The 27,485-nt window shown below is 45.8% G+C and overlaps 1 protein-coding gene across 4 annotated transcripts in view; it reads left to right on the forward strand.

Moving 5' to 3' along the window:
- The first annotated feature begins 1,014 nt into the window (after window positions 1-1,014).
- The window catches only part of gpm6bb (glycoprotein M6Bb), a 37,659-nt gene continuing 11,188 nt past the window's right edge, over window positions 1,015-27,485 (forward strand). Inside the window, exon 1 of one of the 4 annotated variants that reach the window (XM_010884385.4) lies at window positions 1,015-1,398. In XM_010884385.4, the coding sequence (XP_010882687.1) occupies window positions 1,395-1,398 (4 nt within the window). In that variant the 5' untranslated portion in view covers window positions 1,015-1,394. Of the gene's footprint in view, window positions 1,399-21,347; window positions 21,504-27,485 lie in introns of those variants that run through there. The other 3 variants (XM_013139189.4, XM_010884384.4, XM_013139188.4) reach the window with 3 other exon arrangements.

Genomic DNA, 27,485 nt, shown 5'->3' on the forward strand with positions numbered 1-27,485 from the left:
TTTGGAGAAGATACAGTCAGACACGCAAATTAATGTCCTTGATTCGAATGGTGTTGACCCCAAATCCTATCAAACAGCTACAAAAGATTATTTAGCATGTGCAACCCAGTGGTACAGTATAGAAACATATGATTTTAGTAAAAACCACAGGCTTTCCCATGTCACCCTGGATACTTTGGGATGATAAAGTCTTCATGCATCCTGTCAATATCGATGAAAAAATAAATGATCCTATTTCAGTTAAAGTTCTGAAATACAATTTTTCCTTTTTCCTGAAACATAGTCAATAGTATATTCTCCATGTGTCTTGATGAAACAAAGCCGGTACCAAAGGCTTGCCATCTCTATCTGTTGTCCTTGCCCTGTTGGGCGGAAGCGCTGTTTGACCATGGAGAGGCTCATTGAGAGTTGGCCATTTGGCCCACAGTGAAAAGACTGGGACTGGAGAGCACTGAGGACTCTGTGGACGCCGGATACCGAGGCCCTGGATCGATGGTGATTAGCATTGTGTTTCCTCACAGTGGCCCCTCTTCACTGAGAACCAGAGGGACTGGAATTTACCCCAGTGGTCCGGCTTGGCGAGAAAAGGAACAACGTCCACATCACAAATACTGTAGAAAGAATGATAATTGAAAGACATTGCTTTGCCCACCAGTGTTTTCCCCTTCTTGGGGATTTTGTTTTACGTGTTGATGTACACTTTACTGAGTTGGATTCTCTGTTCTAGGCAGGTCTGCAGGGCTAAACTCTGACAATTGGTGCCTTGTTGATTTTCTTGCAAAGGACAGGCCAACCTGACCTCATAAATTAACACTATATCCAAAACATTGGATTACTGGGATTGTCTGGGTAGATGGGATAACACAACATTGAGAATAAGCCTTGGCATACCCTGCAGTGTTAAACCTGTCTCATCAGACAAACACCTTTTTTTTTTTTAAAATAACTTTGAATTGTATTTTATTGTAATTACAAAGTTACTATTTTACACTTAGGCATTATGCGGATAATTTATTCTATGCTACAAGTCCTGTGTTCAGGAAAACCACAAATTGTAGTACTGATCTAAGTTGAGGCAAGTAGGCTATTTGGGCTGGCTGGATGATGACAAAGTATATGGGTATGTGAAACAATTAAACTCTCACTTGTCCGCTGAAAACGGGGTAGGTGAGGGGCCCGAGCACTGCTCTGTCCTGTCCTACACAGACCTTCTCAGACTTACACACACAAATCCTCCAGAGCTGACGTCACCCAGCCTGTCTCCAAACCGGACGCGGTGCAGCAACAACTCTGTGGACTAGTTTTGGCGTTAGCTGTGCATCTCCGGACGCAACATCGCCCGTTCGCTCAACTTTCAACGGACTCCTCATCTTCGGAAACAGTGGGCAACAAAAATGGGTACGTTACGTTTCTTTTGAAATATGCATTCCCCGTTGTTTTTTAGTTCAAACTTACATTTGTCAATGACAACTTTTTCCATTCCCGTTGATACTCTCTAGCCCCCCACTGAACACGCAAAGCGCATCTTAAATTGTCATGTTTACAATATTTGTCGACCCAGTGGATTTCTATCGGACACGGTTTAGCAGGCTATCAGCATTAGTGTAGTTGAACAACTCATGCAATGCGATTAAGAGATAAGTCTGAAGGATTTCCCGACAGGCGCAACGAGGCAAGAACTGATCAGTTGATAACTAAAGTCACCAGCCAACATTGATTCACAAAAACTCTGATTTGTTTTTCAGCCACATATGTATTATTGACCCCAATTCCATGTTCGTAACGACAACTTGAATTTCTTATTTTTCTGTGTAGATTGGTTCTGAAGAAACAATTATTATTTTACTACAAATGGAGTTGGAAATGCTTTCGCATAGCCTATTGATATGCTGCAGATTGATGACAACATTGTTGAATTACTGCTGGTGTGTTCCTTGTGTAGTTTGCCTTCGATTTGAACTAAAGTAACATGTTACTCAGCTCAGGATAGGCATTTGTTGACCCTAGGTTTGATCGTTGTTAGTGTGTAAGGAATGTAGGGAAGATTCAGTATAGTTCATCAACAAAAACATAGGCGCCTTCTATATAAGAACATGGACTATTGTAAGTTTACTGTGCGTGGTGTGTTCTGAGGGCCTGGAAATAGTTGTACTGGGATATAATTCCTGTGTCCTATCGGTCTCTCTGACTCACTCCCCAGTGTTCACCATCTGTGTTCTCCACTCCAGGGATGCTTGGCTGGGCGCAGGGAGCTGCAGCAACTTCTTAACGGCTCCCTGTTGACTTATGGGCTTAAAGATGGAGAAGGAGCACTCTCATTTGCACCCCCCCCCCCACGTGCTCCGTGAGACTGTAAAGCTAGCCGTTGTCCTTTAGGTCCGTAATATCATAGCACGCAGTCCTTTATTAGCAGTAGAATAATTATCATGAATGCAGAAATAGATTATCGCAGCCCTCCATGGTAGGACTAACTGTTGTCTAAAACAGCAGCGGTCTCTCTCTCTCTCATGGTTTTGGTCCTCTGTTATGGAGTGAACGGAGACTTTGTTCCTCACAGAGATGGACTGACTCTCAGAAAAACCAATGGAATTGAGCTGTCATAGAAGCCCGTTGATTTGCTATTGTGCCGCTGAGGCAGTGGAGTAGCTGGGAGGGCAGAACTCTGACAGTGTGAGAATGTGTTTCAGCATTCATTAGTTCCCTCTGAAGCTTCCACAGGGGCCTCTTTGTGCTCCTAATTTGGCCCCGCTCTTTTGTGTGAGACTTCAGTGGCTGTTGATGCCGAGGGAAGCTCACTGAATTGCAAGCTGCCGAGTAGACAGGCTCCCTGTGAAATACTGCAGCATGGTCAATCATCCTCCATCTCTCTCAGTAGATATAGCCCTGCGTTGCCATTGACCTTTGTGCGTTGTCCACTGTCTCAGGCTCTGTTCATATTCAAATGCGTCTCTGTAAGAGTTTAAGACAACAGGTCCCCCTAGAAGGGATGGAAAGGCGAGACACTGTAGGTGGGCAGGTAGCCTAGTGTTTAGAGCATCTGATTAATAAACGGCAGGCAAAATTATAAATGTGTCAACGCTGTTCTGACCTTGAGTAAGGCACTTAACCCTAATTGCTTGCAGGTTGTTTCTGTGGGTGACAATGTGTTCTCAGTCATTTTACGGGTAAAAAGAAATGTTTGTGTTCCCATCAACCAACCATTCAGCTGATGGTGAGTGCTGATGGTCGTCCTGTAAACATTACTGTTGCTACAGTTAACTTTTTCTCTAAGATGTCTTTGTCCCTGTCACCATGAGAATGACTATGAAGTGACGTGAAGCAATGTGCTGATGACTGTGATTGCTGTGGAAAAACTGGCACATAAGCGTTGGGAATAACTGAAGTGGCTCTGACGGTCAACCTGTTTTGTGTTCGGGAAATAGATGTCTTGCAGCTGTTCAAAGATATTTTTTGTTCTCCACGCTTCATAAAAAAAAAAAAAACATGAAAGACTGTTGTGGATAAAGAGGGGAATGCGAGCATGGACTGGTGACTATACCCCAAAATAAACAGGACGCCTAAAAGGCACGGAGACCGGACGGTGACTATAGATAACTGGGATTGCGGGATGGCAATGGTGGCTGATTGACATGATTCGCCTTAGGCATGTTCACTTTTTTACTGTGCATGTGAACAGCTATGGCATAAAGTAGCTGATGGCTTTATTTAGGCAAAAAGGGGTAATTACTGGTTTTAATTACTTTGTGTTTTTTGTCAGGTCTAATTGTAGCTACAGCCCAGTCTCAGCGTAGCAACTCCCAACAGATTTGGGACAGTAAAATATCACTGCATTCTTTGCTCACAAGCATCCATGCAAAGGCATTCTGTTTCTTTCCGTAATGCTCTTCTGACCAGGACATCACGCGGTTAAAACAAAGTCTCGTCTGACATCCTCTGTTAACTTGCAGGCGCTCATGCAGCCCGAGGGAGCTGCTCGAGTGCGTAGAGACCAGGAAATCATTGTTGATGCCGTCCCACTCCCAGGCAATGCCGGCCAATTTTCATCTCCCATTGGGCTTCACAGCCACTTTTCAGCCAACGCCACAGTCAAGGCTCAAGCCCAGACTGTGGTGGTCAGCTTTTGCTACGAAAGGGTTGCCTTTGACCGCTGCGCCAACCGGGAACCCTGAATGCCTGGGTTATTCATTAGTTGAACGACTCTTCAGATCGCATCAAAATTCTTCTGCCTTTCCTTAATCTGCAGCTGGTTTTATACTGTAGACATTCTGGAAGTAAACCAGGGCAGATGCCAAAAGGGGGACAGTCACAAGCCTGTCAATTTCTCTTTCACACAGACAGTTGAATTATGTGCCGGGAAGCATTTTGGGCTGTCTTGTGACCACCAGCGGCAAATCAAATAAAGCGAATAATGGACAAACTTGACTCTGAACAGCTCCTCTCTGTTCCTCCAAGAGTCAAGTGTTTGATTGGCGAGCAGAGGAAAATAGTTTTTCCTGCATGGAAAATCGCGAAAACCTCTTTTTATGAAACAGTTTTCCCCCTGCTGTTTACAGCCAGCTCTCAGCACAACAGTTCGCTGGAAACAGTGAATCATTCACCGCTGGCGGTGAAACCTCAAGGTCTGCACCCAAGTCTATAAATATAATCTGACACGGAGACATAATGACTTGATTACCCAAAGGACTTTTGTTAACTGTCATTCGATAAGACGTCGCAGGGACGCAGTGGGTTGGTCATCTTTGATCATCCTCAATCAGTCGCTGTTCACAGGTTACACCCCTCAGTGACATGGGTCTTGTGTCAGCTGTTTCCAATTGGCTGTTATTTCCGTCACTCTTGACCCAGCCGACACGCCTACAGAGGAAGCCCTACTCTGTTTAATGGATACGGCCTGTCCGAAATGTAGCTGAGAAACCTGAGTCGAGGGTGTTGACTTGGGGGGCTGTTTGGAGTTGACTCGGCCTGCTCTTTGTGCCACCATCTGTTGTGCACCAGGATGTCTGGAACGTGTCCGATGTCGATTTTGTTTCCGCCAAGCAGAGCCACGGTGTATATGTTTTTTTGAAGTCTGCAGAAACAAGTTTGGTTTGTTATGGCAGTTCAGACGAGAAATCAACCTTATTGATCGCAGACATTCTTGTACGGATAGTGCTTATTAGACGGAAAGAGCCAGGACACCTGTTTAACATCCTGTCCAAAAGACGCTACCCTAAGCAAGGCAACGTCCCCTTCCCTGCCCTGGGGCACTTGGATTTGATCTTTAGACCACTTCCGAAAGGAACGTCAGGAGCGACAGGAATGACCCGGCTTCAGATTCACTGGCATGTTCTGTGCTGCTGGAAAATATCTGAAATGTTCACATTTGATCATTAAGAAGGGATGATGTGCAGTAGGACGGGATGATGTCGTAACACACGGCATTGTGAGGAGTAGTTTTCTTTACTTTAAAATTATTTTTGATCTACTTTTAGTGAACGTTGGAAACCAAATTGCAGTGGTTAAAGATCTGTTAATTTGGCATTCTTGTTTTATTTCAAAACCACGATGATCTGCAGACAAGTCACATTCTTTTTAGTAAATTCTTGATCATCTTTACTGCAGGATTCATTCTGGCCTACAAGTTTTTCAATTGCAATCCGTCCTGATTAGAGTAGATCAAATGTTATAATAATATTTGAATGTGCATTTCCCAATCAGACATAATGCCAATATACTTTACATAGTATATTTACATTTAAGTGAACATCAGCTGGCTCACCGGAAAGACTTGGAATGCCCATCAGTAACATGTACTCAGCCCCTGGTCCCTGGTCTAATGAGTTTACCGCATCATGGCCCCCCACTTAATAGACCCCCACTCTATTATTATTTAGGCAGTTTCAGTGGAATTCTCATTATTTATACTTTTATAGTAAGTCTTTCTTTATGGGTTTATAGTCATCAAATATGCTTAACATCCATGTAATAAACAGTTTGTTGCCATAATTTAATGATTTCTGGGCCTCTGTCCATTTGTAAAACGCTCTCCCCAACCCTCTCTGATAATGAAGGAGCAGATGGGACCCACAGATTCCTCACAGATTGTCTGAGCTGCTCTGAAGTGAAACCTCTTTTTATTCCAACCACATTACATTTCTTTCTCTCTCTTCTATTGTTTCGCCTTCTGACCTCTTTTTTTCTCTCTCTTCCTCTTCTCTTCCATCTCTCTACTCATCCACACCTCTCCTCCCTCCATCTTTCTCTTCCTTCTCTTCCTTCCTTCTCTCTACTCATCCACACCTCTCCTCCCTCCCCCTCTTTCTCTTCCTTGTCATCTCTTCCATCTCTCTACTCATCCACACCTCTCCTCCCTCCATCTGTCTCTTCCTTGTCTTCTCTTCCTTCTCTCTACTCATCCCCACCTCTCCTCTGTCCCCCTCTCTCATTTGTTCTTCTCCATCCACTAACCTTGCATCCATCCAAGAGCTCTTGTTAATTTGCTGTGCTTAATAAGTCCTGCTCCGTCACACAGAGGGCCATTGTTTGCTGTGATATTACATTATAGGAATAGAAGCATGTCCCTGACTCCCCCCATTTTATTGAGGGCGTCCACATCACCCCAAAGTGGTGGGGTTCAAAGTCCTGGCCTCCTGAGGTTACCCATGTCGGAGGGGTCCCGGAGGATGGAATGTTGACAACATTTCCTGGATATGTTAATGAGCACAGCCGGCCTTCTTCAGATCTGCTTTGTGACCTAAACCCTTTTTCCCTTTGACCTGGTCGTTTCGTTTTTTTTTTTAGCGAGTGTTGTGGATTTTTGTAATTGAACATTACCCGGAGCGTTAGGGGAAGTGTGTGAATGGACCAGATCTTGTCCTGATCCTGTCCATTTACACTGAGATGTGTTTTCATTCAGGTCACCATGCATCTTTCAATTAAAAATAATGTGGACACGATCAGAATGTGGACAAGATCGGGACAAAGGACACACATTAGTGTCAGGTGTAAACAGGGCTTTTGTCGACCCCTGTCTATGGACAAACGAACGGTGTCAGTGGTGTTTTGTTCAGCACAAAAATGTCTGTTTCACACAAACATTTCCAGAAGGCCTGGGTGACATAATGGATTGAACAAGCAGGCAGGCAACACTGCTGATGTGCATTCACGCTCTCACTGCACAGCCCTGTGCTCTGCATCATGATTGCCACATACCGCCCAGGTCAAAACACTAGACGCAGAGACATGGCCACACTCCACTGTACCCACACACCATGTCCCTCCATAAAGTCTCATCAGCCCAGTCTGTTCCTGGACACTGGATTGACAAGACCAAAGATCAGTAACTATTTCAGAAAAGAAAAAAAAACAGACCTACTGTCAAGCTTCTGGCAAACCAACAGCCCGCTCGGATCATGGGAGCCGCTGTGCATCAGGAGTCGTGGCTTTTGTGACTGGTTGCAGGAGACAAAACCACACTGGCTTCATGTGACGCCTGGCCACTGATGCCATGTGCCAGAGACAGCTCTGTATGTTGTGACATCATTTCCTGTACAAGATACCTAGTGGCCAAAACCCCACAGTACCAGATTAGGATCAGTGCCAGAGAATTAGCCAGTGAGTAGGCAGGTGAGACCGAGGTTATTAATAGTGTCTGACAAGATGGGCTGATCCCTTTGGATTTGCGTTTTAGTATCTTAGAAGCACTAGTCTTTCAATGGGGCAAGTATGGAAAATGGAGCTCACTGTGGTTGTGTGCAGAAAACGGGTGATTTATTATTTTGAAGCATATGCCTGAACATGACAACTGCAAGGCACGTTGTGGGAATTTTGCCGTCTGCAGGGAGCTGGTAACTCTGGACTTATTCAACCCATGATGTCTTTGTCACTCAGTTCAATTCTGTAATCCGTTTGACCTTGTCCAAACCAGTGCCTGGACTTCCCCCATACAGATTTTTTGTCTCTTTTCGCATGTCTTTGAGCTACAGTTTTGTCTTATATATGCTTCTCATTCATTTCTTTTTTGAAAAGGAGAGGTGTATTGTGGGTGACAGTTAGGTAGCTGTTTTGAAAGTGAATGGTCTGGCGCTTCCAGTTAATCCCCTCCAAGGTCGTTCGCAGAACGCCAGAGAGACAGGGACCACATCCCCTGCAGAATACGTTAGACTGGGAGAAGAGGCGGCCAGACCGGCCCACTGGCTAGCTGCCCACCGAGCCTATTCAGCCGATCCACAGACAGCTCTTTGTCCCTGGCTCCTTAAGCGCTGCTGCTAAACAACCGTAAGACAATAGCATCTGGGGTCCCCCCCGTACAGCCTCGAGAGGTGTTCACCATGTGAAGGGGCCAGAGCCAGAATGGCCGGCCAGAACCGGGCCATTCAGGCTCAGAACCGGGCCATTCAGGCACAGAACCGGGCCATTCAGGCACAGCCAAAAATGTACGCTGGCGATGTATCGAGCAGGCCGCCGAATGAAAACCAAAGTAACCCTCCCAGAAGCCCTCTAGGCCACTTCAGTACTATATGAAAGGAAGTCCTCACGCAAGGTTTGCTTTAATACTTCAGTGGCTGTGGCCCAGCAGTGTATGGGGTTGCCTGCAGTTGCTGTTCCAATTTGCTGAAGGCCCTTTAAAGTGATACGTTATTGTTTTAGGCAGTTGACAACTTTGGTTTCGGCGAACATGCCACTGAAACGTCTTGTTTCCTATTAAAATTAAATCAAGCCATCGCCGACCTTAAAACTACGTACATTGTTAAACTGCTTACGTGAAGCAACGCCTGTAAAACTGGAAAGGTAGTGATTAGACCCATGTCCCTGTAATCAAGCCACAATGAATCAAAGCTATTTCAAGATACATTCAGAAGATGCATCTGTTCGTCTAGGTCTCTGTGGACTTATATCACGCACACATAATAATTTCCCTGCAGTCAGTTAACGTCCAACGTCCAAGGCATGTGAGGGAACAGGGGTCTCGTGGCAATGAACATTGGTCACAGAACTCATCTCCAGAATGGGGTTCTGGTGTACCAAGGGGTTCAGAGTCCAGCTCACACGGTTCACTGCGCATCCTCCAGGGATTGTCCTAACAGGCATAGAAGGAGCGTCTGCCAAACAGAGGAGAATATCTGGAATAGCTGAGCTTTCGGTCCGGATAAAGCGACAGCTGCAGGAAACCAAATCGCTTGTGTATCCAGGGATCGTTGGCTTTGCCACTCATATTGTTTTGGGATTGAGTGAATTAAAAGTAAAAAAACAGTATAGTTTTTTTCCCCTCTACACAGCGAAGGACAAAGGAGTCATGATGAAGAATGTTATTTACAGTGTTTAGATCCATGAATAAGCATTGGACGCCCTCAACACAAATACAAGAAAGGATCAAAGCTTGGCTGGTTTAAAGTAATAAACATTCTTGGCAACCTGTCCATATTTACCAATCTATCTGGTTGTTTTTGTTAATGTACAGCAAGCATCACTGAGTCTCTGTGGTTTATGGGAGAGTATAAGCTGAGGATTTTGTATCATTCCAGTTCATATATGAGGAAATGAGAAGTGAAAACATCGAGGACAGTGGGAGGGCATTGCTGCAAAGCCCTGGACTAAGAGAATCTCAGTCTGAAAAGAGATTTGGGCCAGGAAGAGGAAGTCCCAGATGTTCCCGTCTGAAAAACAACTTGACCCCATAACCGTGTTCAGTGATCACCATGGTGGAGAGAAGTTACCAGTACATGATATTGACGGGACATTAATGTGTGACCTCCACTCCGAGAAACACACTTCAACGAGGGAGAACACAGCTGGAATGGGAAATGGATGAAGTCGATGCGGAAAGACAGGCAGAAGGAGAGAGGAAGGGAGACGGAGAGGGGGAATCTGGTAGGGGGAATCTGGTAGGGAGAATCTGGTAGGGGGAATCTGGTAGGGGGAATCTGGTAGGGGGAATCTGGTAGGGGGGTTTTCTGGTTCACCGTTACCCTGACTATGTTGGGACAAATGAAAGCTTTCTAGAACTTTTTAGGGAAAAGTGGACCTTATTAACCAGATGTACGTGACAAGCATGATTCAGTGTTTCCCTCCCATTGTGTCACACCAACTGCTTCAGGAGCGACGTAATGCTTCAGTGTGCGTGTGTGCGTGCGTGTTTGTGTGTTTGTGGGCTTGACCAAGTTCAAAGCTGGTTTCATTTAGGCTAAAGCAAAGCTGTTTATGGCGACTGGCAGGCTTTTCGGCTTTGGTTAGTTTATTTTCTGCAGACATTATAACAATTGCAATGATCTTTAGCTATGTTTTTATATCTGACGTTTGGATCTTGGCACTGAAATTGAGGGATGTCTCTGTTTTCGGTCTGTGGTTCACTATGGGACTGAGTCTAATGAAGAATAACATGGCTTCGGGACACATTCAAGTATGCACAGTCAAATGCATGGGCCTGGCTTGTTTTGAGCGGCTCCTCAGGGAGGGAGGAATGTCATTCTGTGCAGAAGAAGGACCGTTGGAATTCAACGATCAGGAAAGTGTCTCCAGGATGGTGTCTGTCATTTTCCACCAATGGCACAGGGAATGTATGTCTGGGAGGACCTTGTTTAAACCTGTCGTGTGTCTCTCCTTGACGGTGGTATAATGAACACACTCTGCAGTGAACTAGGGCAGCCATAGTCTACGGGTACAGCATTCTGCCATAACACCAGTGACCCCGTAGTCACTTTGGAAGCCATAGAGGATAACTGGCCAACACGTGTCTTGGTGGAAGCCCCAGCCAGCAGCTCCCACGGAGCCCAGTGGATGTCACCGCTGTGCGGGGTTGAAGTGCCAAGTTGAGCCGTCAGAAGGACCAGGCTCCAGCCCCAAGACATAGAGCCGGGTTAGGAGTGTTAGGGCTGCTGAGATAGGAAAAAAACCCAGACAAAGGGATCTCTAGTCGGGCTAGACGGAGGAGGAGGTCCCTGTGTTAAAGATGTCTGGGAGCCCTGAGACCCAGATTTAAATGAGGGTGAAGTCGGGGGTCGGCGGCGTAATGCTGGAGACAGTGCGAATGCAGAGCCTGAGACGGACGCTGGGGGGGAGGTGGGGGGGGTCATGGGAACACCCCAATATTAGCTTGGGAGTATCGTCACTGTGGCTCTGTGTGTAATTAAGTCTCCATTGTGTGTGTGTGTGTGTGTGTGTGTACTCATGTGAATGTCTGTTCCCCCTCTCTGACAAGCTGATGATGATGATGATGATGATAATGTCATTGCAGCTGTAGTGTGGGAACTTCTTGGAAGTGATTCCATTGATTAGAACGTTTGCTTATAGATACTGTCATAGGAGTCAATATTTTTTTAAACTATATATATATAATATACAAAATGTATTTGTATTTCTTGACCAAGTGTTTAATAAGGGCTATTACTTTTGCCAATAAATATGACTAGTTGCCTAGTATTTCAATGCTTATATGAAACATACATGAGCAGCTTTATGCTTTTAGACCAAAACCCTAAACATTTAAAATCTAAAATACATTATAGCTCCTTGGTTTCATGCTTAGCCCTTGGATTTCAGCACTTATAATAAATTCTATAAGAGCAGCTGTTGTTCGTAATGAATATTCATGTAATGACACAGTTGAGAGCTTATTCACATGGCTGGCTAAGAATGTCAAGTTTCTTTGCCAGAAGGACATTGAGAATCACTGGGACGTGAGAAAGCAAAAGAAATAGGGAAATTAACCAGCATTCAACATTAACACAGTAGATGGCTGTTTCTATTCATGTTTATTGCTGAGAGTTTTTTTTTTTAACCTTTGTAGGTAAGTTGAATGAGATCAAATTCCCATGTACAGCAATGACCTGGGACCCATTGGGGTCTTGCTTATTGACAGGACAGATATTTTTGCCTCGTCTATTTGGGGATTCGATTTAGCAACCTAATGTTAGTGATCAGATACTCTAACCTCTAGGCTACCCGCTGCACCTTGCAGACGTGTGTATTGTTTTATTATCCATGGCACATTACTACACTATAGACTACTTCAGTCAAACCACAACCTTGTAGGCTACATATGATAGACATTGTATTTAGGTGTAGGCTACATATGATAGACATTGTATTTAGGTGAAGGCTACATATGATAGACATTGTATTTAGGTGTAGGCTACATGTGATGGACATTGTATTTAGGTGTAGGCTACATATGATGGACATTGTATTTAGGTGTAGGCTACATATGATGGACATTGTATTTAGGTGTAGGCTACATATGATAGACATTGTATTTAGGTGTAGGCTACACATGATGAACATTATATTTAGGAGTTTAGTTTTGCTGAGTTGAGCCTGGGTTCTGTCAGTGACGAGCTCCATTAATCAGCCCCGCCTCGTTGTGCCTGTAGTGTGTTGGCTCCGTATTCACTGGAAGGACACACCAGCTGGACCAATGGGGCAAGTTTAGGTGATCTCCATTATAGTGATCTCCGTTATTTTCAGCGGTGAGACCGAATTATTCATTAGCGGGGCTTTGATGACTCAAAGAGAGAGAGTTTTCATATTTCCCAAACGAGGAATATTTGTTACCGTTATGCTGCTGCCTTCCAAGGTAGCAAACTTTACTTTCTAGAAGGAGCCGTCCCTTTGAGTATTGCAGTGAAGAATTTATTTTCTCAGAAATGTGTCAGTGCTACCTATTGACAATAGCAAAAAAAAATCAGGAAATAGCTTACCTCTAATCATTTCAGATTTATGTTGCATGGATATTGCCCATTTAAACTTTATTAGAATTTTTCGTATCTGTACTGAGCCAAAGTATGCATACGCAAATGAACCGCACTTCACTGCAATTTGATTCCAGACATTCACCAAAAAGCGCTGTAAAAAGTAAATCTGTTTATTCGTAAACTACCCAATTCTAGTCTATGAAAAGAGGTCTGGATAGCAGACACTGATAAGAGCCTGGTAGTTGTTAGTTTTTTTTCTCATGTAAAGCACTTTGAATTGCCTCTCTGTACGAAATGTGCTACACAAATAAACATGCCTTGGCTAGTTGCTGCATCTAAATGTCCCCGAATTAAACCTGGCCATACATATAAATGGTCGATGTACACTGAAGTGTTACGTAAATGATTATGTAAAGTGAGGCGCCATTGTCTCTCGTTCACACTCTCTTTCGCCGTGTAGTAAAGTGTGTACCGACAGACAGAAAGAGGACCAGATGGAGGCAGAGCAACTAGATAAGAGGGACATACCCACCCCAGGGAGGCTTGCTGACTGGGTAATGAGTGTTCGGGAGCATGCGAATCATACACCTGGAAACAGACTGCTCACCAGGATGAGATCTAGCCTGGCGGTCCTGTGTCTTTGTGCTTCAGTCAACTGCAATAATTGAAGCTACTGTATGTTTAGAACCAGGCTAGAGTAGGGCTGTTATGTTATATAGGCGGAATCACTGTAGCTCCAATGTCCTTTCTGTGCTGTTCTATGTCATGGGATTACAGTAGTTGTGTTATTGCGGTTTTCCGATCACCCTGTGTTCATTAGCTTTTCTCAGAGAACAGCTTTGCCTCTTCCCTGTCAACTTTAAATAACTTTCAGAACCTCAGGGTTACTGAGTAGAGAAGGAGACCCTGGGACTGCCTGTGGAGTGGAACATTTCGTTCCAAATGGTGCTATTAGTGGCTTCTTTTATTCCAGGCGAATTATTGAGTGGGCCGCACTTTCCCGTTTAGGCCAAGTAGAGATGTGCTTTGTTTTGATTTAGAACCCACATTTTGCTAGTAGCCCGTGTATACTGGGGTGATGAAAGGGTCCCGTGTATACTGGGGTGATGAGAGGGTCCCGTGTATACTGGGGTGATGAGAGGGTCCCGTATATACTGGGGTGATGAGAGGGTGTTGTGTATACTGGGGTGATGAGAGGGTCCCGTGTATACTGGGGTGATGAGGGTGTCCCATGTAGACTGGGGTGAAGAAAGGGTGTTGTCTATACTGGGGTGATGAGAGGGTCCCATGTAGACTGGGGTGATGAGAGGGTCCCATGTAGACTGGGGTGAAGAAAGGGTGTTGTCTATACTGGGGTGATGAGAGGGTCCCGTGTATACTGGGGTGATGAGAGGGTCCCATGTAGACTGGGATGAAGAAAGGGTGTTGTCTATACTGGGGTGATGAGAGGGTCCCATGTAGACTGGGGTGATGAGAGGGTCCCATGTAGACTGGGGTGAAGAAAGGGTGTTGTCTATACTGGGGTGATGAGAGGGTCCCGTGTATACTGGGGTGATGAGAGGGTCCCATGTAGACTGGGGTGAAGAAAGGGTGTTGTCTATACTGGGGTGATGAGAGGGTCCCATGTAGACTGGGGTGATGAGAGGGTCCCATGTAGACTGGGGTGATGAAAGGGTCCTGTGTATACTAGGTAATAGATACAAGCCTATTCATATTATTTTTTAAAGTGCATTGTCAAAATGTATGCTTATTATTATTATTACGTAAAACAATACCATTAATGCTTGCAACTGTTTTTCGTTTTGGTAATCTTAAATTATAACAATTATAGCTAAACAGAAATATTAGAGGTTTGTGGTTCTGCTGCAGTACTGCCGCAGACCACCAGTTGACCACCACAGGCCCATACATAACTGAAAGGAGCTGATCTGAATTCATCTCGGAGAGTTACAGTACACGCCTACCTTGCTACTTGCAAGTTAACTTTATAAATGTAAATGCTAAAGGGGAACTTTGTCCAGACCAGGAGATATAATTTGGATGTTTCTGCTTTCACTTTAAACTGAGATTAGATCTGTCTTCTTGCACTTCACTGAAGAATGGTAACAGGAACATGGAAACAAGATGGTATCATTCTGGAAACAACTTGTTTGACCGAAGCGTCCTGTATTTCCTCTAATGAAGTGTATGTGGACCCTATTCTAACCCAGGCCTGTCCTGGTGCCAGTGTTAAAGTGATGAAGTCATGGGTCTCAAGGCTGTCATGCTCTTGGATATCTGCTTTCTGCCCAGTCAAGGGTTTTCCAAGCCTCATGGCAGTTTCCAAGGTGGAACAGACAGGAAGCACAGGTAATATGAAGCATCTGGTGCTTCTCAACCCGGCCAATCCCACAGGACTGCTGGAGGTGCCGGGACTGGAAGTGTGAAGTCACATGAGAGGGGAAACAAGGCTGCCAGGCATCACCCAGTGTGGCTTCTCTCCTTTTCCTCCTTCCAGACCCTAAACGACTGCAACACAAACATGCAATTAGAGAAGCGCTGAGTCAGAAGTCCGGGGGATTATTTGGTCAAACACTAGCAATTACACTGAGGAGAGAATGAGTACCAGGCCAGAGAGAACCGAAAAGAAATGTGGAGTTTCCATCGTCAGACTCTTAGTTTTTCCAAGGAGGGACAGGATGGTCCCAGAGAGGGACGCAGATGAGTAGACACAGCTCCGGAAAAAAATCAAGAGACCACTGCACCTTCTTCTTTCCCTTCCAAAAAAGTTGAAAAGGAAAGTTTTCAGGGAGGAACAGAAGCGTTCAATTAGCTGTGGTCTCTTAATTTTAACCCTTAAGTTTCTCACTCAAAACCTTCCTTTTCGACCTTTGTGGAAAGGAAAGAAAAAGGTGCAGTGGTCTCTTCATTTTTATCCGGAGCTGTATTTTAGGTGACTGTGCGCCCTTGTACCCACCAATAGGGAGAGGATGAAGCGTCACGTCATTAATGAAACATCTAATCTCATTTCAGTTTTATTTCCAAAAAGTACAATATCTTACGAATGGAGTGGACTACATGCCCCTTGCAAACATTTCTAAAAATACCTAATCTTTACTCTTATCTTAAATCTGTACTCTTACCTAAATCTAAACATTTTGGTAGCATGTAAGTTTCGTAACATATCTTTTAGTGGTGCAATGTAATGCACCCTAACATAACATAGCGTTATATGAATCAAGGTACATTCATTGGCAACGTCTTCATCACTTGGGCATGTGAGGAAGCATTTTTTGTCATGGGTTAAAAGGTAAAATACAGAGTGCTTGTATTTATCAGGTTCCACCCACACACATGCAAGCCGCGTTGGTGTGAAATTGCTGTTATTTCATATCTCACCCTCACAGAGACACCCCACCCTCACAGAGACACCCTCACAGAGACACCCCACCCTGACAGAGACACCCTCACAGAAACACTCTCATATTCTGGGTATCAGAAATGCCTCATGGCAGATCAGTTACTGTTGAGCAACTGTGGTAACAGCCTTGCTTAATGACAGATTATCTGATCACCTTGTCAGCTCTGGATGTTTATTTGCAGCCTTTCAGTCACCACTGTAGCTCAATGCTCTATCCACATGCAACCTTTGCTCTGCACGTACCACTACAGACAGTGAGTTTAATTATCCACTATGAATAATGAGCCAGACCTATCCAGGAAAGCACAGTATGCTGGGACATCGACATGGTGTCAACTGGCTAGTGGAGTTTTGAAGCACTAAGGGGCAACATGCTGGTATATGATGCACCGCTCATGAGCCTGTGATGTGATTTCAAAGAGAGTACAGAGTAAATATATATCACAGTCTGAAGTGTCTCCTCTCAAGCAGTTCAAGGTGTTTGGAAGTTCTCCATGTGTTTTTAATCAGCGTCGACAGACTGCCAGCATGGGGTGTAAACAACACACGTCGTGTGAACGGAATTCATGTGTTTCCCAAAAGCCCTTTAGTTGCAGGACTTTGTAAATTTGAGCTTTAGGGACCCTTGTTTGATTATTGTCTGGCCATTTAGCACCGTTTCAAGTCCAAATTCATTGTTTGCGAGGCATTCTTTTCAGATCCGTGGACGGAGAGCAGTCTACAAGGCTTGTTCCTAAATCAGATGTTATAGCTGGCATGTCAGTTTTACCATAAACCTGAGTTCTCTCATTAGGGAGGAATCAAACAACGTTCTCAAACAATTATTGCATCTCCACCATGGCAGTGCAGTGAGCAGCAAGTTCTACATTTGTCTCCGTAGCCCAAATGCCTCGGGTCTGACATGTCAGTGGAAAAGGAATGGGCTCATCACCGGCATGAAGCTGATTGTGGTTGCCTCTCCTCTCCACAGAGATCCCTCGGTAACGAATTACAACAGTTATTCTTTAATGGCATATCCAGTTTTCCGGCAATAAAAAGAAAGGTATTTCCGCAGGGGCAAGTTCATGGGGTTAAGTCGGTACATCAGAGTCCTGGGCAACATTAGCTGGACTCCTGGGGTTATTTGGAGGGATAACAGTTGAATAATGCTTTGTTGAGGAGCATAGAAATGTTCTGCTTTACTTGGACATGTGGAAGGCATTTTGGGATTGGGTTTGGCCCATGCGCGTGTGCTGCATGTTAACTACAGCCGAGGGCTTGGATTAACACCACATAACAGTATGTCAGAAATGTCTAGCACCTTGAATTGTGTTTAACTATTGGCACAGAGTTATGCATTTCTTTGTGTATGTAAACAAAGACGAGAGAGAAAATTCTGAACTAAGGATATGTACCTGTCTGAAGCGTAGATGGTTCTGAAAATTTGAAATAAAAAATTTGAAAAGAATGGGTTAGTAGTATAATATACACACTTATTTTTCTTTTGCAAAAATAAATAATAACAGGGCCAGCTCTGAAAAAAAGTACATAAAAGAAGCAGTATCTTGATAGAGACTTGTCCAGCTGCTATACAAACTGCACACTCTAACTGCTACACGTGTTGTTTAATGTTGTTTCTCTTCCATAATTGCATTTCGACCGTTTTTGTTCCTCTTCAGCTACAAACTGTAAACGGGGTCAGCGAACAACAGAATGTGCTTAGTGGATTTACGGACCAGTGCTTTCGTCAACAAATCAATGTTCTCGTGGTTGGCGCAGCGAGCCGAACATGAAGTCAGGAATACTGACCGTATTGACTTGTAAAGTCCATTCCACAAAGTGGGTCAACATGGTCTGCTGTGGCTTGGGGTTATCTGGGGTTATCGCCAACCTAAGTTTGCTGTGTGTTTGAACATCCTCACCCTGGTTTTACCCCTCAGCCCCTCCTGCTGCAGCAGTGTGGAGGTTGTCGTTGTCCCCCCCCCCCGACCAAGTCCTCTGTCCCCAGTGACAGCTTTCGGTATGGTTGTCATGGTGTGTCTAAGTGTGATTTCTGGGCTTGTGCTGTTGTGTGTGTGTGTGTGTGTGTGTGTGTGTGGATGAATGGTGGCGTGGTTGCGGCCATGTAGGCATAAGGGCTTGGGAACTCCTCGGGCCATGAGAAATCCTTCCAGTGTGGGTCCAGGCTGGCCGCAGGTCTTCACGGGTGACTTGGCCCTCAGAAAGCTTTCAGTGCCGGTCCACGACATAATGACTTGGCCACAATGCTTCTCTCTGCAGTCTACTGTGCTTCATCATCATTCAGATGGGACCCCTTGGTTGTGGGGTGGGGGGGTGGTGGGGTGGGGGTGGGGGTGGATGGGGACTGGGTGCTCAGTGATACCCTGCTTTGTGCCCTATGGCTGAACGATCTTCTCACAGTCAGTCAGGTGGCCCAAGGAGTTCAACTTGTGCTCTGCTATAGGCATCTTCTGGAATGTTCTCGCCTTTTTCGAGTTTGATTATAACAAGGGGAGATATCTTTGGTGTGCATGTGCAACGATTGAAGGATGGAGTTATTGTTTGGAAGCAGTTACAAAAGGTTATGAGTGTGTTTCTTTTATGTTTCTTTTTTCTATCACATTCCCTTGTAGGATCTGGCCTGTTTTACTAAATGAAGAATTGATTTGTTGCAACATACATTTGTCTAGGAAAATAAACATGAACTTGTGCATATTCTGAACTTTGAGTAAAAGTGAGTAAAACTTTCAGTTCTCAGAAATGTGTAATAGTTATTTCATCATTTATACATTTGACATTTTGTTCTCAACACTGGCCAGAGATGAAATGTTTGTGTGGCCAGTAGTCATGAAACAACCATTACTGCATGATATTAAATACTTGGGATGATTCACGTTAGAACAACGGTCAGAGTTGCTCATGATCTGTTTATTCTAAGCCTAATCTGTCCAGTGAAAGACACTTGGGGGGACAGTGATTTGGAATTAGAGGAATTGTCCGGGGAAGTATTGGATCTCCAGAAAAGAGTAAGACTCATTGTCGCCTGGTCAGAGGAAAAGCTGACTGTGAATTAGGCAGGATGAGAGTCTCTTACTTAAGCAGTTCTCACAATCATTTAATTGGTGTAACGGGGAGAAACACAGTGCCAATGTGTTCTGGCCCTGGAGAGCATTTATTTACAGTGGAAGAAATGCAATCAAAACTGCAAGGAGAAGGGAAACAAACCCAGGGACAGCATCATCCTAGTCTTCCCTCTTGTAATTCCTGCTGCCCGAAGCTACTTTCCTGGGGCCTGATCGGGAACAGGTAGACCTCGTCAAGTGGTGGCAGCCCAGCTCTGTCCAAGGGCCCCGTTTTCCAGCCCAGCTCCGTCCAAGGGCCCCGTTTTCCAGCCCAGCTCTGTCCAAGGGCCCCGTTTTCCAGCCCAGCTCCGTCCAAGGGCCCCGTTTTCCAACCCAGCTCCGTTCAAGGGCCCCGTTTTCCAGCCCAGCTCCGTCCAAGGGCCCCGTTTTCCTGTCCAGCTCCGTCCAAGGGCCCCGTTTCCCAGCCCAGGGGCCAGGTTGTTCTCCGTGGAGCGTTGGCCCAGCGCTGGCGCCTGTCACATTAATGTCACATTCCCTAATTACTAGGATCAACATGATGCCAAGCCTCAAAGTGATGTGAAGATCAGCACTGAGCTACATCTTCATCCCCCTTCACGTGTGCAGCTCAAACGTGCGTTGTTTCACTCTGAGATTTAGCTAGTGTAGAAGTGAGCCTGACAGGCATTTTTTTTCTCCAGGAAGATTGCGTAAACCCTTTTCCCTGAGGTTTGAAAGGGGATGTAAATGAAAGAGCTCGCAGATTTGTGAGTTCCCTGCTAAGTCTACTTCCCTGACCCCCGAGGCTCCCCTCTCCTCTCGTTCCTGAATGCTACCCCTCTGCGTGGTAGTGTGGGATCCGTTGAAAAGACCCCACTTTAGCAGTACTCCAGCAGCAAAGCTCCCCTCTCAAAGAACTCTCTCATTAGCATGCCTCAGACACTAACCCCAGACAGCAAATTTGCTCGGACAAACACAGTAACCAAGACTTCTCTCTCTCTGTCTTTCTGTATCTGGTCATCCCTCTTGTTGCCTGTTTCTCTCATTCTCTGTTTCTTTCCTTCCCTATCTTTTCTTTCTACTCTCTTTTTTTTCGTGTTCATGGCTGTGCCTCTCATCATTCTCTCAGTCTGACCCTCACCAATCTCTGTCTCCAATTTTCTAATGTCTTTATGATTTTCATTCTTTCCGTCTCGTTTTCCCACACCCTTCTTTCACCCCGAACAAACGTGGAGACACTCCTTTTTCTTGTTCGGTGAAGAGGGATCATCCCCCTTTTATGTGGGAGTTGGAAGTCACCAGATGGGGGGGGGAGAAAGCGTTCCGAGGTTGTTAATGAATGCCACGGGAGCAAGGGGCATATGCTGCAAATCAGAGCATAGAGGGCCTGCCCCCCCAATGCACCCCCTCCTCAGAGCGTGGAGGGCCTGCCCCCCCCCCAAAGCACCCCCTCCTCATCCCGCTCTTTAACTGGAGTAGGATGGGAAAGGGATGTTGGGGATTGTGGGCTGACATGCATTCTACCCCGTTCTCCCACACAGAACAGAGGGGCTTTCATGTAGCCCTCCAGAAACCGGGGGGGGGGGGGGTCCCTGCTCCCTGCTCCCCCCACACCCCTCCTCTCCTGTGATGGAACCAGTCCATTCTAACCAGGCAGACCGGCAGGCGGGCATACCCCTGATTGTCATTCATGGTCGGTCTCCCAGCGTCCCAGACCCCTCTGAGTAGAGGGTCTGTGGGTCTCTGGTGAGGGCTTGGATCTGTGTTGGGGGTGTGTGAGTGGGACGAGTGGATGTAGAGCTGCCCACACCCAGCCAGTGTGTGCACATAAAGAGAATATTTCTAGGGGAAAGTGCGAGAGTGACGTTTGGTGGATTGGGATAGGTGGCCGCTTGGCTTCGGGTCCACTAAGCCACATTACTGTAGCCTCTTAGGACAGGACCTCTGCGTCCTGCTACTGTCATATGACTGAGGAGCTGGGGTTCATTTGATTAGAGCAGCATGAGAGTGAGAGTGTGTGTGGAGGACAGAGAGAGAGGGTGAGAGAGAGAGAGAGAGAGAGAGAGAGAGAGTGTGTGGAGGACAGAGAGAGAGAGAGAGTGTGTGTGGAGGACAGAGAGAGAGAGGGTGAGAGAGAGAGAGAGAGAGAGTGTGTGGAGGAGAGGAGGTGTAAGGGAACGTGCCAGAAAGAGAGAGTGAGTGGGGGACAGAGAGAGAGAGTGTGAGAGAGAGAGAGAGAGAAAGAGAGCGAGAAAGCGTGACAGACAGATAGGAAGAGCGAATTTCGCTGAAAGGAAGCATTTTTGGTGGATGGGATAACACTAACCATGGAAACTACATCAGAGGAGAACCAAGAACAGAGCCTAGAGAGAAAAGGTATCAGAATGAACAGGGACTATGGAGCCGTTTAGCTCTTTTCTCCGTCCTAGTCTGCTGGTTTGTTCTATAGGGTGCTTTGGATCTGACCACATGACAGCCGTTCTCTTCACAACGGGGGGTGGGGGGGGCTCCATTCACTCGCTGTGTCTCGTCCCTCGGCTTTATAGCTTCGCAATCTGTACATGAATGTCTGTTATTTCTTCTTCATTCAGTGCAGCTGTGGTGATGGGATTGTTGTGTTGCTGTTGTTGTTGTTGATGCCATTTAAGTTGGGCTTTGCACAGTGTGGAATAACAGTGTTAGAATATGAGGACTATGTGCAGGGCTGGGGAAGTATGGAAGGAAGGCAGTGACCGCTTGTGTTGTGAACCTCATGGTCCTGTGTGTATGTGTCCCTGTCTGTGTCTCTGTCTGTGTGTCTGTGTCTCTGTCTGTGTGTCTGTCTGTGTGTCTGTGTCTCTGTCTGTGTGTCTGTGTCTCTGTCTGTGTCTCTGTCTGTGTGCTGGTGTCTCTGTCTGTGTGCTGGTGTCTCTGTCTGTGTGCTGGTATCTCTGTCTGTGTGTCCGTGTCTGTCTGTGTGTCTGTGTCTCTGCCAGTGTGTCTCTGTCTGTGTGCTGGTGTCTCTGTCTGTGTCTGTCTGTGTGTCTGTGTTTCTACTGGTGTGTCAGTGTCTCTGCCGGTGTGTCAGTGTATCTGTCTGTGTGTCTGTGCCTCTGTCTGTGTGTCTGTGCCTCTGTCTGTGTGTCTGTGACTCTGTCTCTGTCTGTGTCTCTGTCTGTGTGTCTGTGTCTGTCTGTGTGTCTGTGTCTGTCTGTGTGTCTGTGTCTCTGTCTGTGTCTCTGTCTGTGTGTCTGTGTCTATCTGTGTGTCTGTGTCTCTGTCTGTGTGTCTGTGTCTCTGTCTGTGTGTCTGTCTGTGTGCCGGTGTCTCTGTCTGTGTGTCTGTGTCTCTGTCTGTGTGCTGGTGTCTCTGTCTGTGTGTCTGTGTCTCTGTCTGTGTGTCTGTCTGTCTGTGTGCCGGTGTCTCTGTCTGTGTGCCGGTGTCTCTGTCTGTGTCTCTGTCTGTGTCTTTGTCTGTGTCTCTGTCTGTGTCTCTGTCTGTGTCTCTGTCTGTGTCTCTGTCTGTGTGCTGGTGTCTCTATCTGTGTGTCAGTGTCACTCCTTGTGTCGGTGGTTGTTTTCCTGTTGTCATTGGTGTTGGTCTTTTCTTTAAGGTCAGTATGTATTACTAATCACTGTTTCATGGCGGTTATTGCTGGACAGTGAATTGACCAAAGTTTAGAACTATTTTGTGTGTGTGTGTGTGTGTGTGTGCTTTGTTTATGTTGTGTATGTGTGTTGGGGGTGTGTTTGTATGGGGGGGTTAAAGACAAAGGGACAAGCATATCATCAGCTCCACACAGCGCTACAGATTAATCACTCACCAGGGCCAGTGGCTGGCTGATCTGTCAACAGCACACACACACACACACACACACACACACACACACATCTTCAGGAATCAGCGGATGAAGGGCAGATATATAGATTTCCCCCCCTTGTCTTGGAAGATAAAAGGCCTGCACTCTCTGTTAAAATGACAGCCCACGCCGTTGTGTTGTTCAGTCCTTGGTCCTCTGGGCTGAGCCGTGTTTGACCCTGTTACTGATGTGTGTCATTACATCAAAGGCAGATCAAATGACCATTCATGTGCAATTCTGGTAACCTTTGTTTTTTGGGGGGAATTGTGTTTTGCTTAATGCAAGGCTCTTTAAGTTGCCCTCTGATCATGTGGATGGTTTTACCTGAAGTGTTTGCCAAGACTATAGAGAACGTACATACTCTGTATGTCACTGCCTTTGTGTGTGTGTGTCTGTGTGTGTGTGTGTGTGTGTGTATGTGTGTGTACCGGACATGTCGTAGCACACGCATTCATGCGGTCACACACACGCTCACACACATTTGTTCAGTGTCAATCGGTACCACCAGTTAACGGTGATCTCCATAAGCCAGCATTGCGTTTCCGTCCGCTGTGTGTAAACCAGACGAAGACCAGCCGTGTGAACGAGGTCTTAGAATGGTCATGGTCCTTCTATGGTCACAGACCACTTTATTCTGGTACACAATCATGGTCTTCCTCAGGTCAGAGCAGGTCAAGGCCATGCACACGGACGATCTCCAACATATATTTAGCTGTTCGTCTTCCGTACAGTAGACTTGTCCGCTCCAGACGGGAGTCCTCTGTACACAACGCCAGACAATAATGAGAATGTCCCAGTCGGCTTCATGTAGCACGCCCGAGGTTCATGGGTTCCCACGGAGTCTTCCAGGCATCTGTCGGTTGGGTGACGGGCCCTATGTGAATGGTTGTTAGGTCTGTGTGGTGATGTTGACAGGCTGTGCTGGGTAACATGATGGCTGGTGAGGAAGGAACGCCAGCTGTGGTAGTGGAGGTGGCAGAGGGAGGGAGGGGGGGGGTGGAGTGGTCTGGAGCACGAGGTCAACCCCCCTTCTTTACTCGCTAGTTTTGCTCTCTCACACACACACACACACACACACACACATACACACACACTCTCGCCCTCTCTCTCACACCCACACATACACGTTCACTCTCTTCTCTATCTCTCTGGGCCGTCTGCTGTCTCTGTGTCTCTCTTGGTCAGCTGTCGGATTGACTCGGGGTGAATCGTGTCTGTCCCGTCAGACGCTCGGGTCGGCAGGATGCTCCGGGAGAGCGAAGTGGCCTGCCACCCATCTCCAACGCCACGCTTTGTGCCAGCGCGGTGCATGCTGGCTGGCCAGGATGGAACTCTGCGGTGGGCCTTCCCCTAGCTCCAGTCCAAAGCTACGAGGCCGGAAAAGCCAGACCTTGGAACCAGGGCCCCTCTGAATGGGTCTGCCCCATTGAGACTGCAGCTTGACTAAAGACTGGGGCTACATACACTAATTCTTTGTGCCAGGGTTCGTTTGATTGCTTTCCATGTCTGTCTCTCAGTCTCTCCCTCTTTATCTCTCTCTCTCTGTTTGTTTTGTATCTCTGTCTGTGTTACTGTTTGTCTCTCCTCTCTCTCAGTCTTCGGCTGTATCTCAGTCTTCGGCTGTATCTCAGTCTTCGGCTGTATCTCAGTCTTCGGCTGTATCTCAGTCTTCGGCTGTATCTCAGTCTTCGGCTGTATCTCAGTCTTCGTCTGTATCTCAGTCTTCGGCTGTATCTCAGTATTTGGCTGTCCGTTTGTAGCCCTGTCTGTCTCTATGATTCTGTATTTTCTCCCATCTGTGTCTTTATATCTCTCTATCTCTCTCTCGCTGTATCTCTTCCAATTCAGTTTGAATTTAAAGGCTTATTTTGGCAGGAGAAACATTGGTGTTTATTTTCAAAGCAAGTGGAGAATAATAACTATGTCCAATTTGTAATTTTAAGTAGACGTTAAATACGTTTTACTGAGTATAAAGGCTTTTTGGATGTTATGTCATGAGCTATGTACAGTTATGTAAAACATGACAAGGGAAAATATAGACATGATCATGGGTTTTGTTCACAATGTTGTTCATGCTCCACTGATTGCCCTACATAATTACCACAGTTTTTCATGCTGTTATTGCACTTTGTGGTATTTCACCTAATAAATATGGGAGTTTCTCCGTTTCTGAGTTTATCACTCTCAGCTTTAAGTTGGACAAAAATAAGAATGTGAAACTTAATGAGAAACTTAACAGTTTGGCCCAGAGTTCCTGCAGCTGTTCACAATCATCAGATCCTCTTGTCTGGGTCTGTCTCCCTCAGAATATGTATTTGTATCTCCGTCTGTGAACCAGTCATTTTCTGTGGCTCTCTTTGACTTTTTCTTACCTTGCCCTTTCTGTTGGGATCTGCCCCTGTCTCTGTCTTTCTCCGTGTCGCTCTATGAGTCAAATCATTCTATTTTTGAAGTATCACCCTCGCTCACTTGTTCAGCCTTTCGCACTTCCCCCTCTGTCTTTCTCACCCTCTGTGTCTTTCCCGATGATGGGGGACAGAGAGGGCCTGGGGCGTGCTGAAGTTTCAACCAGGATATCAGTCAGGTTCTGGGAAATGGGAAATTCATCAAAGAGCAGAGGGCCAATGAGAGTTTCACTTGGACCGATGCTCTGTTCAGTGAATGCCAGGAGGCTACCTCGTGTGTGTTGTTACCAGTGTGTGAAAACAACTTCCTGTGTCTCTCCATGAGGACGTTGTTAGCAAGTCACGTTGGCCTGTAATATCCTGTAATGTTTGTTGTACTGTAAAGGCATATGATTATAGTGGAGCAGTGAACAGAGAATCATGTGGTCTGAGTTTGATGGCAGGTTTACATCTATTGTAATCCCTGGAGTCAAACCACTGCTGTAGGTGTCAGATCATTTCTATAGGAGTCAGATCACTACTGTAGGAGTCAAATCATCTCTACTGTAGGAGTCAGATCACTATTGTAGGAGTCAGATCATTTCTATAGGAGTCAGATCACTATAGTAGGAGTTAAACCACTACGGAGTGAGTCAGATGTGTCTTTACACTGTAATATACATTTATTCTGTACTGAAATGATCTGGGAACAATTTTGAATGAAAGCCTAGAATTTGCTAATTATAATTAAAGTGAAGAAGCCCACCTTGTCATTGCAGAACAACTGAGGATTGTCAAGACCTTGAACCTTTACTTATTCCTCTAACATGCAAATGTCTGTCATTTGTTTGATGTCTGGACGGTCTGAAGTGTGTGGTCTTTATTCAGACATTGAGAAAGACTGCTACAGAATGTGTGAGGGACCTTGCTTACTGTCTATCACCAACAGACTTACCCATGAGGGAATATCCCAACCAGATGTCATTTCTCTGTATTATACAAATCTCTGCAGAGATGTGAGTCTACTACCACAAGTGAGAGAGTTCATCCAGACGTGTCGTTTGTTCAAGACCCCAGAGTATCTTTAAGTTTTAAAATATATTTCCTCCAGGCTTGTGCGCCGAAGAATACGTCCTTTATCGGGTGTGTGCCTGGAGTGGTGTTGTCGTGGCGAGGGTTAGGCTGTAAACCATGTCAGTGGGCCGGCGTTGGTGCCCCATGTTGTTTTAGGGGTTCGGGCGCACCGTCTGGCTAGCATGGCCAAAGTCACTCCAGCTGAGAACACAAAACCTATAATTTATAGTTAATAACCACAACTTAGGAGAGCAGCACGAGGCTTCTACACCTACAGAGAGGGACCTTTGTTCCTCCATTGTGTGTGTGTGTGTGTGTGTGTGTGTGCACGTGTGAGTGTGTGTGTGTGCAGCGATGCTTAACATCCGTGTTGAGGGCACAGACCATTCAGTCATTTATTTGTAACTCTTATCCAAAGGCGCTTTCACACATTATTGATTGCATTCATTCATTCAGTATAGTACTTCACTTATTATGAGAAGGGATAAATGAGTCCCGTTTGAAGCTGGGGCTCATGTTGTACTGTAAAGGTGGTATGAAGGCCAGGTTGGAAACGTAGCCAGGACCCAAGGTTAACACCACTACTTTTACAAAAAGCACTGCGGGATGTTTAGTGACCACAGAGAGTCAGGACTCATGTTTAACGTCCCATTCGGAGGACGACCATGTCCCCTGCCCTGTCCGGGGGTACTGGGATTTAATTTCCTGAGTGAAGAGTAACCGCTACTGGCGCTCCAACAACACTTCCAGCAGCATCTGGTTCTTCCATTCACCAACTGAACAGGACCAACCCTGCTAAGCTTCAGGGGCAAGCCAGCAGTGAGATCCAGGGTGACTGTCTACTGTGGTAGACTAGAGCTGCGTTCTCATGGACCTCCTGCTCTTCCACTGGGTTCTGTTTCAGAGGTTGCACACCTGATTTAACTTGTCAGTGTATTATCCAGCCCTTGACCGGAGGCGTAAAAAGTACAAAGTAAAAGTACAGTTTACGTCCTAATTAAGACCTAAATGACGATTTATCTTAATTAGGCACATACCTGAACTGGTGCACACATTTACTTT

The sequence above is a fragment of the Esox lucius genome, chromosome 20 (assembly GCF_011004845.1).
Source record: "Esox lucius isolate fEsoLuc1 chromosome 20, fEsoLuc1.pri, whole genome shotgun sequence".
Taxonomy (NCBI): domain Eukaryota; kingdom Metazoa; phylum Chordata; class Actinopteri; order Esociformes; family Esocidae; genus Esox; species Esox lucius.